Raw genomic sequence first — 12,165 nt, 5'->3', positions numbered from 1 at the left:
TGCGTGTGTGTGTGTGTGTGTATGTGTGTGTGTGTGTGGGTGTGTGAGTGTGGTCATAAGCAAGTGTGAGTGTGTATGAGCATATGCGTCTGTATGAGTGAGAGAGTGTTTGTGTGTGTGTGTGTGTGTGTGTGTGTGAGCGAGTGTGTGAGAGTGTGAGCATAAGCAAGTGTGAGCGTGTGTATGTGTGTGTGTGAGCATATGCGTGTGTGTGTGTGTGTGTGTGTGTGTGTCTGTATGAGTGAGAGAGTGTTTATGTGTGTGTATGTGTGAGTGTGAGCATATGCGAGTGTGTGTGTGATTGTTACTGAACTGACCAGGCCCAGAGTGTCAGCCAGCATCACTAAATTAAGACTCACTGTTTCCCTCCCTCTCTGTCTCTCTCTCGCTCTCAATCTCTATCCTGTACAGGGATGAAGAGGCTGTTGTGCTGTACAGGAATACTCAGCCACGTAGGGGAGGGTTAGGGCAATCAATCTCAAATAAACATTACACAACGTATGGCAGCAGTTTGCACTGAAAGCAACAAAATCACCTTATGCAACATATTTACTTATTGATAATTACGAGTTCCCTCTCTCTCTCTCTCTCACTCGTTCTGCGCTGTGCTCTCTCGCCCCCCCCCCCCCGGTCTCCCTCGCTCACCTCTGGTAGAACTCCAGGGTCTGTGCCTTGGTGTGGTTGATGATGAGGAAGGGGGCGGCGCCGTCGTGGTAGTCGGAGAAGCGGATCACGGTGGAATGTTCCGTCAGGTTCACGTCCACAATAATCCCGCCCAGCTGTGACATGTGGCGGGGGGAGGAGGAGCAGAAGGAGGTACGGGGTTAAAAGGGTGGGGGGTGGGGCTTACTGCACTTAAGGTCATTGATGGGCAGGGGTCAAAGGTGAGGGGAACAGTGTTTAGCGGTGCAGGGGCGGGGCTAAGAGGGCGGGGCTCACTGTGTTGTCCAGGTGAAGCAGCAGGCAGTTCTCCTGTTTGTGGAAGTTGACGGTGTGGGGGGTGGAGTGGCAGCCCTCCACCTTCACCTTGAGCTTCTTACTGTCCCTCTCGGGCCAGAACGGCACTGCCACCTGTTGGAGGGGAGGGGCAACACATTCACCCTCCTGTCTGCTCTCTCTCTATTTCTTTCTCTCTCTGTGTCTCTCTCTAAAAGTATCATGGAACACAATAGTGTGTGTGTGTGTGTGTGTGTGTGTGTGTGCGCACCTGGTCCGGCGGGGCTTCGGTCCAGTTTTCCTCGTCTTCCTCGCTCACTTTGATGGTGTGCTTGGTTTTGTTCACCAACAGGTAGAATGGCACAAAGGACACAATTCGTGTCAGACTGAAGCTGCTGGCGTCGATCTTTACCCCCACCTACAGGACAGGAGGGGAATCACACCAACACACACCACTGATCAGACCAGGTATGGGACCACCAGACCTCTACAGATCACTTCTATTCAGCATTCAGTGCATCCACTTGGCATCACCGGGCGTGTAGTCCAGCACCCACACAGGTGTGTGATCGCGTGCACTCACCAGGTAATCTTTCACGCGACCTTTGCACTTCACGTCTCCGTAGCTGCCCACGGTGTCCAGGGAGAAGTCGTCCGACAGCTCGCTGTCCGACACCATGAGTCGCACCTAGAGCACACAGACACACGCTCTGACCGACCAATCACAAACCCTCGCCCTCCCATCCCGGCTCGACAGCCAATCACGCGCCTGTCCTCAGGGCCAACAGCCAATGGCACGACCCCCTCCTACCTTGTTGTTCTGCAGGAAGTTGCGGGGCTTGAAGGAGAAGAGGAGGGGCTTGTCGTAGTCGCGCGGGTGCTTCCTGTGGATGTCGTCGGCCTTGTACTGCAGCAGACGGTCCGTCTTGTTCACCATCCAGTAGGGGGAGTGCACCGCCACCACCGTCTGGCCGGGGTCGTAGGTCACGTGCACGGCGATGTCCAGCTCCACCCCCTCGGCGCCCGGCAGCCCGTCGTCGGGGGCGACGGAGCGGAAGACGGTGAAGGCGATCTCGTCCTGGCCGGTCTGCAGCCGGTACTCGCCCTGCCAGTCCTGGGTCAGGTAGTCGCGCAGACGCAGGCGCAGCCGCGACCGGTCCACGATGGCCAGGTGCAGCTGCGCAGAGTGGCCCGCCTGCAGCGTGCTGGGGGCGTGGTCTCCATTCTCCTGCGGACCAATAAGCACGCAGAACACATTCTGCTTACACCGTTCGCCAGGAAAACGAGATGTGTGTGCATATTTAAAATGAACATCAAACAAAGTCAGTTATTATCTTGTGCAAAAATTTAGGATGTCCAATCGTCTCCAACCTTTCAGTTTGTTTCTCTTTATTGGTCATTATGAGGCTCTCCCCCTCCCCCCTCTATGTTTCTGTTTTGTTTATATTATGTTCTGCATTATAAAAACCAATAAATAGCTTATAGCAAAAATAAAAAAATGTAACTTTCACCGAATGGGTGTGCCTGTGTTCACGCAAAGCTTTAAGATAAGTAAAAAGCAGGGGACCGGCGAGCGCCACGGCACTGTCCCGCACGCAGGCGGCCTACCTCCAGGGAGAAGGTCAGCGGGTAGGGCAGAAGGTTCCGGAGCAGGACGGTGGGCCACAGCTGGAGGATGTAGGGCTCGTCGAAGGTGTCCTCGCTGCCGTGGGAACCGTGGCAGGTGAGCAGGTCCTTCTGCGGGACCATGTTGATCATCATGACGCAGTCGGGGTTGCCGGAGCGACGGCAGGTCTGCTGCACGCACTGGCCCGTGTGATTGGTCAAGCCTTCGTAGCTGAAGCCCTCCGACACCTCGTACTCTTCCTCAGTCTCCGTTACAGGCTGCAGGCTGAGCACTGACCTGCAGAACAGACACAGGCGCACGTACACACACACACACACACACACACACTCTTAATATAACACTCAGCACTGACCTGCAGAACACACATGGCCATTGCTCACACAGACTGTAATGCAGGGCACAGACTGTAACACAGACTGTAATGCAGGGCACAGGCTGTAACACGGACTGTAACACAGGGTTCAGACTGTAATGCAGGGCTCAGGCTGTAACACAGACTGTAACACAGGGTTCAGACTGAAACGCAGGGCTCAGCTGTACCTGTAGGAGCCCAGGGGGATGCAGTACTCCTCTTTGGGCAACGCCATGCCCAGCAGCGTGGATCCCTCAAACACCCGGAACGGGATGGAGAAGTAATTTATCATCTGCAGGGCGGGAGAGTAGAGGAGAGGGGGACAGGGGGACAGAGAGACAGGGGGACAAGGGTACAGAGGGATGGCAAGAGAGGACAGAGGGACAGGGGGGGAGTTTTGGGGAACGTTATTCCTGAGTGTGGAGTACAGTGGAGTCTGCTGTGCAATGATGATTCTGAGGCGGCGGTTCTGCACACGCTCAGTTCTCGCGCAGTTTCACGCACCTGGAACGGGGAGCGGATCTTGACGTACTTGCTGCCCTCCGCAGAGTAGATCTGGCACACCAGGTAGCGGGTCACGCCCGAGTCCTTGTGCACGACGCTGAGCATGCTCCGCCCCACCTTTATCAGCGGGATGGTGCTGGCCGCCGTGTGCCCCACGGGAGCTGGGACACATCCAGGCAAGAGCAATCAATCAGAGATACATCCAGGCAAGAGCAATCAATCAGATATACATCCAGGCAAGAGCAATCAATCAGTGATACACACAGGCAAGACCAATCAATCAGAGATACATCCAGGCAAGACCAATCAATCAGTGAATCGTATAGTGTAGTGTATTTAGTGTGTATAGAGTATTTAATGTGTATTGTGTAATATATAGTGCATTTAGTAAGTACAGTGTCAAATGCATAGGTTGTAGTTTATAGGGTGTAGTGTATACCATGTAGTGCATATGGTATATATAATGTGTAGCGTACTTGGTGTGTATTGTGGGTAACGTATAGTGTATAATGCATTAGATGTGCAGTGCACTGTGTGTGGTTTATGCACATGCACTCACTAGGCTGTATGAAGTAGTCCTTGCTGCTCAGGCTGGTCATGGCAGAGAACTGGTCAGTGGTGGTGGTGGAGGTGTAGTCCATGTTGAGGCTCTCGCCGTCCGGCAGCTCCACCCGGTGGTTGGAGGACGCAGTGCCGATGGGGCTGAAGGTCTCGCTGTGCAGCACAGACACTGCCAGGCCCAGCCGGTTCATCACCACCAGCGGGGCCTCGTCCTTCTGGAAGTGATCTGCTGTCTGACTGGCAGCCTCCGCAAACGCCTGGAAAACACACACACACACACACACAGAGTCACAAGTGCACACACACACACACACACACACAGAGTCACAAGTGCACACACACACACACACACACAGTCGGCTAACACACACACATATGCACACATACACGCACACACACACAGTCACAAGTGCACACACACACACACACACACACTCACAAGTGCACACACACACACACACACACAGTCACAAGGGCACTTAAACACACACACACACACACACAGTCACAAGTGCACACACACACACACACACACACACACACACACAGATCAGGCACACACACCACACACACACACAGTCCAAGGCTTAAACCCACCACAATGCACACATACACGCACACACATGTGCTGTTCAATACCACTCAGTCACACATGGACAGACTCTCCAGCCAACCACAGCTGCTGACACACAGCTGCTCTCTCCTGCTCTCACCGTGCCCAGGTTGCTGAGCATGCCCAGTCCGCACTTGGACAGGGTGATGTTGAGCTGGTCCTTGGAGCTGATGCAGATGACGGTCTTGTAGTCGGGCACGGTGTGGTCCACTTCGTCCGACTCACGTTCGTGTTTCACCTGCTTCTTCTTCATCTGCAGGAAACACACAAAATAAAATATCATACATGGTCTAGATTACCCATAAAACTACAGCAATGTTAATAAGCAGGGCCAAGGACAGGGATTAGAGTGACTGTAGTATGGAGTAGTGCTGCCTGTACAGGAAGTGATGTGGCGGTTTTGCACATGCTCAGTGCAGTACCTTGAGCCCCAAGGTCCACGGCCGGAACCCGTCTTTCTTCTCATCCTCCAGAGGCTCCAGCAGCGGCTCCCAGACCCCCAGCATCTCATTATAATAATGCACCTGAAACCACACCCCCCAGCATCTCATTATCATAATGCACCTGAAACCACACCCCCAGCATCTCATTATAATAATGCACCTGAAACCACACCCCAGCACCTCATTTTAATAATGCGCCTGAGGTCTGGTGAGGGGCACTGTGGGATAGCGTACCTCCAGGTTGAGCTTGCTCTCCAGGTTGATGAGCGTGCTCCAGTTCTTGACGTCCCCGTGGAAGGAGGACTTGGCGAGGAGCATGGGGACGGTGCGGTGGCCCACGCCGGCCTCCAGGGTCAGGCAGATGGAGCTGATGGCCATGCGCAGAGACTCGCCCTGGGGCACCAGCGGCACCAGGCTCTGGGCGTCCTCCTCGCTGTCCTCCTCCAGGAACCACAGCTTCAGCTCCTGCCAGCTCTTCCTGTCCCACAGGTTGGGCGGGACGGGGCTGGCCAGCTCCTGGGGCGTCTCCGGGGCCGGGGACAGCGCCGACTGGATGGTGATCACCGTGTTTATGATGATGGGGGACACCTGGAACACAGGCACGTCCAATCACGTCTCAGAGAAGACAGCCAATCAAATCACAGAGAGGACAGCCAATCACATTGTGGAGAGGACAGCCAATCACATCACAGAGAGGACAGAAAATCATATCGCAGAGAGGACAGCCAATCACATCATGGAGAAGACAGCCAATCACATTGTAGAGAGGACAGCCAATCACATCATGGAGAAGAGAGCCAATCACATTGTGGAGAGGACAGCCAATCACATTGCGGAGAGGACAGCCAATCACATCAGACAGGGGGGCGTGTCTCAGATGGGGGGGCGGGGGCTACCTTGAGGGTGAGGGAGCTGATGCTGAGCTCCATGGCCTGGGGGCTGGTGGGGGACTGCGTGCTCTGGAAGAACACCTGGCAGGGCAGCAGCACGGTGGTGACGTTGTTCCGCCGGCCCTCGCGCAGGAAGGGGCACGCCACCACCTTCAGGTCCCGCACGGCCGCCGTCATGCTCTGGCCCTCGGGGTCGCTCCGCATCAGCAGCTCGCACTGCGTCGTCATGACGAGGGCCGGGGCGTCGGCCCGGGTCAGGTCCGCCACAAACACGATCTCCGGGTTCTTCACCACCACGTTCATCTCCGTCTTAGCCACGACGGGCGGGGCTGGCGCTGTTACACACACAGGGAATAAGTACACACACACACACAGAATAAATACACAACACACACACACACACACACACACACACAGTGCAGGTACCTGTCTCCTTGGAGGAGGAGGCGGTGGGTTTGGTGGTCTTGGGCGGGGCGGAGAAGCCCTGCTGACTGGCCTTGATGAAGATGTCGGCGACGGTGAGCAGGAACTCCATGCTGGCGCACAGGTAGATGTCCTGCACCTGCGTGTCCAGCACCGTGCCCTCCCGGCCCTGCTTGTAGTTCACCTCCACCATCACGCTGCGGTCCGAGCCCGGCTTCATCTCCAGCATCCTGCGGGCGCGGAGAGGAGAGCGCTCACAGATTTACACTGCAGTGTGCTACACTACGCTATGCTATGCTAAGCTGCACTGTGCTATGCTAGGCTACACTAGGCTATGCTATGCTAAATTACGCTACGATAGGCTAGGCTAGGCTATGCTAGGCTATGCTACGCTGAACTACAACACAGGGCAGCCACAACCGTGGGCTCACATTCAGACCAATCAGACCACAGCGCGGTGCATACTGCATCATATGGACCAGGGACCCATGTGGCAGGAACTGTATCTGCCAATGGCTGTGTCCCGATCCAGCTTCTGCTGCACCTTCGTAAACTTTTTTATTGATATGTGTGGCACAACTTCCTAAATGACTGAAGTTATACTGCTCAGGACCCTATGTGGCAGGATGTCTGTCTGCTGGCAGTGTGTCTCAGCTGCAGTAATGCGCCAGGCGGGGCGGTATTTGGCAGGAAGCCGCCGTACCTGGCGGTGATCATTTTGACCCTCTGCCGCTTGTCGTCCAGGATGCAGTTGGCCAGCTTGACGGACGCCTTCATGGAGCTGTCGGAGTACATCTGCACGGCCGTGGAGATGGTGCCCAGCCGAAACTCAGCCAGCTTCAGCTCCTCCGCCCGCAAGTCCAGCAGCTGCGCCTGAACACAGAGACACAGCCTCAACAGCGATACAGTCTCAACGCAGGGTCTGAACACAGCGATACAGCCTCAACGCGGGGTCTGAACACAGTGATACAGCCTCAACACAAGGTCTGAATACAGCGATACAGCCTCAACACAAGGTCTGAACACAGCGATACAGCGTCAACACAGAACCTGAACACAGTGTTACAACCCGAACAGTGTTTTCCGGGCTCAGTTTGGGGCAACTGTGATTTGGGGCGCAATGCAGGCTTATCGTAATTTGGGGTATACCTCATTGTCATTCGGGCTGTACAGAACCAGGGTCATGGAGTCGAACTGGAAGTCCAGCTTCAGCGTGGTCTTCAGCTTAGAGCTCTTCTGCGTCTCCACAACTGCAGCCGTCACCACGGTGTTGGCTGGAGGGAGACACAGAACACGCAGCTGCGTGAACAGACAGGATACAGCAGGGGGACAGACTGCAAGCGCAGGGAAGACGCAGTGGCTAAATGAGAGCGACCCCTGCAGTGTACACCCAGGTGTGTGTGTGTGTGTGTATGTGTGTGGGCGTGTGCATATGTGTGTGTGTGCGTGTGCGTATGTGTGTGCGCGCGCGCGCGCGTGTGTGTGTATGTGTGTGTATGTGTGTGTGCGTGTGCGTGTGTGCGCGTGTGTGTATGTGTGTGGGCGTGTGCGTATGTGTGTGTGCGCGTATGTGGTGTGTGTGTGTGTGTGTGTGGTGTGGTATGTGTGTGTGTGTGCGTATGTGTGTGTGCGCGTGTGTGTGTGTGTTGATAAGCGGGAAAAGTGGGCAACATGAGAGATAGAGGTGGGTGTGCTTGGGACGCGGCTGGTGGCCCGGGTTGGGGGGGGGTGTACCTCCAGGGTGGGACGTCTGAGAGTCCTTGGCAGACAAGGTGTCGGATTTATCCGTAGCAGGAGGAGGAGGAGGAGGGACAGCGTCGGACGTCTCACTCAGATTCTCACTCAGAGTCTTCAACACCACCGTCATGTCCTCCTGACTGAGCACCATCTACAACACACACACACACACACACACAGACACACACACACACACACAGACAGGCACTCCACACACACCACCACTCAACACACACCACACACACACACACACACACACACACACACACACACCATTACATCCTCCCCACTGACTGTAATTCCTAAGGAGGGTAAAGACCCAGGAGACTGTGCCTCATATAGACCTATATCTTTACTGAACGTGGATCAGAAAATATTTACAGCATTAACGGCAAACCAGCTGACAAATTATTCTCAATATCATTAACGAAGACCAAACAGGATTTGTAAAGAATAGATTACTAACTGACTTAGCACCATCTACAACACACACACACAGAACACAGACACGGACACACACACACACAGACACGGACACACACACACACACACACACACTCACGCTCATAGGCTTCAGGCGGGCGGTGATTTCGATGTCAGGGATGCTGTGGTACCAGGATGCAGAGAGGTTCCGCCTGATTGACAGGTCCAGGTTCACCGGCTTGAGCAGCTGCATCTCGGTCTGGAACCGCCCCCCCTCAAACGTGGTCCTGAGGAACGAAGACTCCACCGATGACCCTCCCTGTCCATCCATCCATCATCTATACCCCCTTATTCCCTGTCAGGGTCACGGGAGGGGCTGGAGGCTCTCCCAGCATGCATTGGGCCAGAGGCAGGAACACAGCCTGTACAGTTCACGCTACCTATCCCTCACCCGTTACAGCCATCTTTACACTTCTCTCTCTTTCACAATCTCATATCCCTTTCTTTATCTTTCTACAGCCCCCCCCCCACCTCTGTACCCCCCCTTCCTTCCTCACCGGTACATTTTGAGGTCGCTGAGCCCGACCTTCATCACGTCGATGACGGGGGGGATTTTGGCGTGCGCCTTGGACGGCACCACGTAGAAGTGGTTCTGCACGGTGACCAGGCCGAAGTCGGCGGCGATGACGTTGCGGGAGACGGACGACTGCGGCAGGAAGACGACGGGCGCCTTGACGTCGATGTCCAGCGAGATGCGCGTGCTCCGCTCGGCCAGCTCCAGCACACCCGTGGCAGCCTTCTCCGCGGCCTGCGCCGTCGCCTCCGCCACCGCGTCCTTCGCCATCTGGAAGTTATTGATGAAGGCCTGGGGGGGGGAACGCACCGCGGTCAGAGCCTGACCAATCACAAGACATGCCTGCAACCCCTTAACCAATCGCAACCCATATATGCACCCCCCTAAGCAACACCGACCAATCACAAGCCATACCTGAAACCCCGTTGACCAATCGCAACCCATATCTGCGGCCCCCTAACCAACACCGACCAATCACAAGCCATGCCTGAAACCCTGTTGACCAATCACAACAAACATTGCCCTAGACCAACACCTACCAATCCCAAAGATGAACCAACCACAACCCAGACACATACAATGTCTACCGGAAACTAGCCAATCCCAGCCCAGACTCCCTGTGCTGCAGGGTCACTCACCAGGATGGTGGAGATGAACTTGTTGAGGAAGACCACCTGGATGCAGCCCACGGTCAGGGTGACGCTGGTGTCCACCTGACTCATGTCCGAGTAGGCGTCGCCCTCCGTGGCGTCCACGTGGTTGACCATGCGGAAATCGAACACCTCCTTCCCCGTGATGGACACCGCCTTGAAAACAATCACGGTTACGGTCGCCTGTCAGTCAAACTCACCTGTTCCTGTTACACCTGACAGGAAGGAAACGTTTACAATACAGCCAGAGTGATGTCAGAATAAGGGCAATTTGACAGTCAGTGTGATTTCATAATGAGGACAGGGTGTGATATCACATTAAGAATAAAGCCAATGTGATGTCGTAATTAGAATACAGCCAGTGTGATGTCATAAGAATGACACTTCTACTACATTCTACTTGGTAACAGAGCACTCAGGGGATAAATACCAATGTCTAGATTATTTGTGTGTGACTGTGTGCCTCTTTTAAAAACAGATATTCCATGTACAATTATGCTAGACCGTTGAATAAAGTGTCGCTTTTTCACAGTTATTATGTACCTTCTTATATAGGGCGTCTTTGTCACAATCCAGTATGACGATGTTCTTCAGGTTGGCCGAGATCTCCACTGCTTTCTTCTTCATCTGCACTTCAGACACAAGCCCTTCACAAAGACAACCAAACACATAATTATTAATATCGTTATTATTCATCTTCTTAATACATTTACCATTGATATTATTTTTATTAACAAACAGGCATGTTTCCTGTCACAGATTTCCATCCAACTCTATACAGTGACCCAAAGTGACCACTAGATGGCGCTCATGCCACTCTGCCCTAAATGTCACTTGCAGCTGCAAAACGGAAGCCTGGCTGATTAAATCGATGCGAGACTCATCAACCCGACAGAAATCAAAATGCGCATCATCTAAAAACATAGGCTCATCAAGACATCCGTTTCCATGGCAACGTAGGCCCGGGCAATCAAACAGGAAACGTCCCACCTGCTCAGAAAGTCTCATCAGCGGCACAGATCGTGTGTGCATGCTCAGACGCAAGGGAAGCGGGGTGGGGGGTGTTGGGGGCGGTGAGGGCAGAGGTGGGGGGGGTCTGTCGCCGTACCCTCGATGCTGATCTCGGAGATGCGTGCCTTCTGTCCCCGGATGAACACCTTCAAACAGGACAGATCCGCTCTGATGTGCAAATTCACCACATCCTCAAATTTGGACTTCTTAGGCGCTGGAGAGGGTGAGAGAGAGACAGACGGAGACTTATTCAAGTGACGAGTGACGAGGACCAGCCCCAGTGCTGCTCTGCATGGTTGCCATGAGAAACCATCACTTTGATGTGTTCCTGATGAAGCATGAATATGCTCTGCCCCAAAGCACCATGGTTACCATGGAAACAAAGAGCTGCTGAACATGACCTTCGCTTTCAGGGCCTCCAAACAAAAGTTTGTGTGGGGAAAGTGTTGGGTAACCTGGGGACTTAACACTGGTGTAGGGTAATCTGGGGTGTTAACACTGGTGTTGGGTAGTTTGGGGTGTAACACTGGTGTTGGGTAGTTTGGGGTGTAACACTGGTGTTGGGTAATTCGGGGTGTTAACACTGCAGAGGAGGTGGGCGTACTGATTTTTTGGGCGACACGGTGGTAGTCTTTTTCACCTTGTTGGAGTTGGTGGGAACTCACTGGTTTGGGTTTGGGGGCATACAGGTTGTTGAGGTAGTTTGGGTGTAGCATGAGTCTCCACATGCAGGTGTAATCAAAGAGGGACGTACTGATCACTTCTTGGGAGGCAGCTCTCACTCTCCCATCCTCCTCTAAGACTGGTAATTCCGGTTTATCTCCTGGCTTCCTTCTGTGATTACACATTGTTAAATTCACTGTAGATGAACATAGGTGATATCCATGAGTAAAATTATAACATTACCCATGTACATGTAGACGATTAGTAATTACAATTAATTTACTTGTAATCTAACCTGTAATGAACATAGTAATTCACATTGCAATTAACAATATAATTATCCATGTAATTGACATTATAATTACAATTATATTTCTCCTAGTAATTGACATTGCAATTCACACTGTGATTAACATTGCAATTCTCACTGTATTTAACATTGTAATTTACACTGTAATTAACACTGTAATTCACACTGCAATTAACACTGTAATTCTCCTTTAATTGATATTGTAATTCACACTCAATCAATCAATTCAATTCACACTGTGATAACATTTGGCACTGGCTATAGAACATTCTGACCTTTATAAGCTGCTCAGTGTTCTTGTAAAAGGTCTTGAATTCTGGAGCGTTCTTGTCGGCCTGTAAAGGCAGTCAGAGGGAGACGTGTCAAACAGAGGGAAAGGTACTGAGCTGCACGCATATTAAGCAGACTGCACCCGGTCCGGGCACAGGGAGGCTCGGGCTGGCCCCAG

At 53.1% G+C, this 12,165-nt stretch overlaps 1 protein-coding gene across 1 annotated transcript in view; it reads right to left on the bottom strand.

The window, feature by feature from the left end:
* Window positions 1-12,165, bottom strand: part of vps13a (vacuolar protein sorting 13 homolog A) — a 42,310-nt gene that overhangs the window by 14,625 nt on the left and 15,520 nt on the right. The window contains exons 28-50 of the mRNA XM_064353226.1: window positions 11,946-12,052; window positions 10,842-11,032; window positions 10,277-10,380; window positions 9,722-9,889; window positions 9,067-9,374; window positions 8,649-8,796; window positions 8,084-8,237; window positions 7,499-7,623; window positions 7,053-7,222; window positions 6,353-6,579; window positions 5,933-6,261; window positions 5,271-5,624; window positions 5,016-5,117; window positions 4,694-4,846; window positions 3,979-4,237; window positions 3,420-3,580; window positions 3,104-3,207; window positions 2,545-2,839; window positions 1,748-2,164; window positions 1,520-1,624; window positions 1,208-1,354; window positions 940-1,071; window positions 646-779 (exon numbers count right to left, since the gene is read on the bottom strand). Coding sequence (XP_064209296.1) covers window positions 646-779; window positions 940-1,071; window positions 1,208-1,354; window positions 1,520-1,624; window positions 1,748-2,164; window positions 2,545-2,839; window positions 3,104-3,207; window positions 3,420-3,580; window positions 3,979-4,237; window positions 4,694-4,846; window positions 5,016-5,117; window positions 5,271-5,624; window positions 5,933-6,261; window positions 6,353-6,579; window positions 7,053-7,222; window positions 7,499-7,623; window positions 8,084-8,237; window positions 8,649-8,796; window positions 9,067-9,374; window positions 9,722-9,889; window positions 10,277-10,380; window positions 10,842-11,032; window positions 11,946-12,052 — 4,394 coding nt within the window. The remainder of the gene's footprint in view (window positions 1-645; window positions 780-939; window positions 1,072-1,207; window positions 1,355-1,519; window positions 1,625-1,747; window positions 2,165-2,544; window positions 2,840-3,103; window positions 3,208-3,419; window positions 3,581-3,978; window positions 4,238-4,693; window positions 4,847-5,015; window positions 5,118-5,270; window positions 5,625-5,932; window positions 6,262-6,352; window positions 6,580-7,052; window positions 7,223-7,498; window positions 7,624-8,083; window positions 8,238-8,648; window positions 8,797-9,066; window positions 9,375-9,721; window positions 9,890-10,276; window positions 10,381-10,841; window positions 11,033-11,945; window positions 12,053-12,165) is intronic.

The sequence above is a fragment of the Anguilla rostrata genome, chromosome 10, assembly GCF_018555375.3.
Source record: "Anguilla rostrata isolate EN2019 chromosome 10, ASM1855537v3, whole genome shotgun sequence".
Taxonomy (NCBI): Eukaryota; Metazoa; Chordata; class Actinopteri; order Anguilliformes; family Anguillidae; genus Anguilla; species Anguilla rostrata.
The sequence above is the reverse complement of the archived record's forward strand: the minus strand, read 5'-3'. Positions and strand labels throughout refer to the sequence as shown.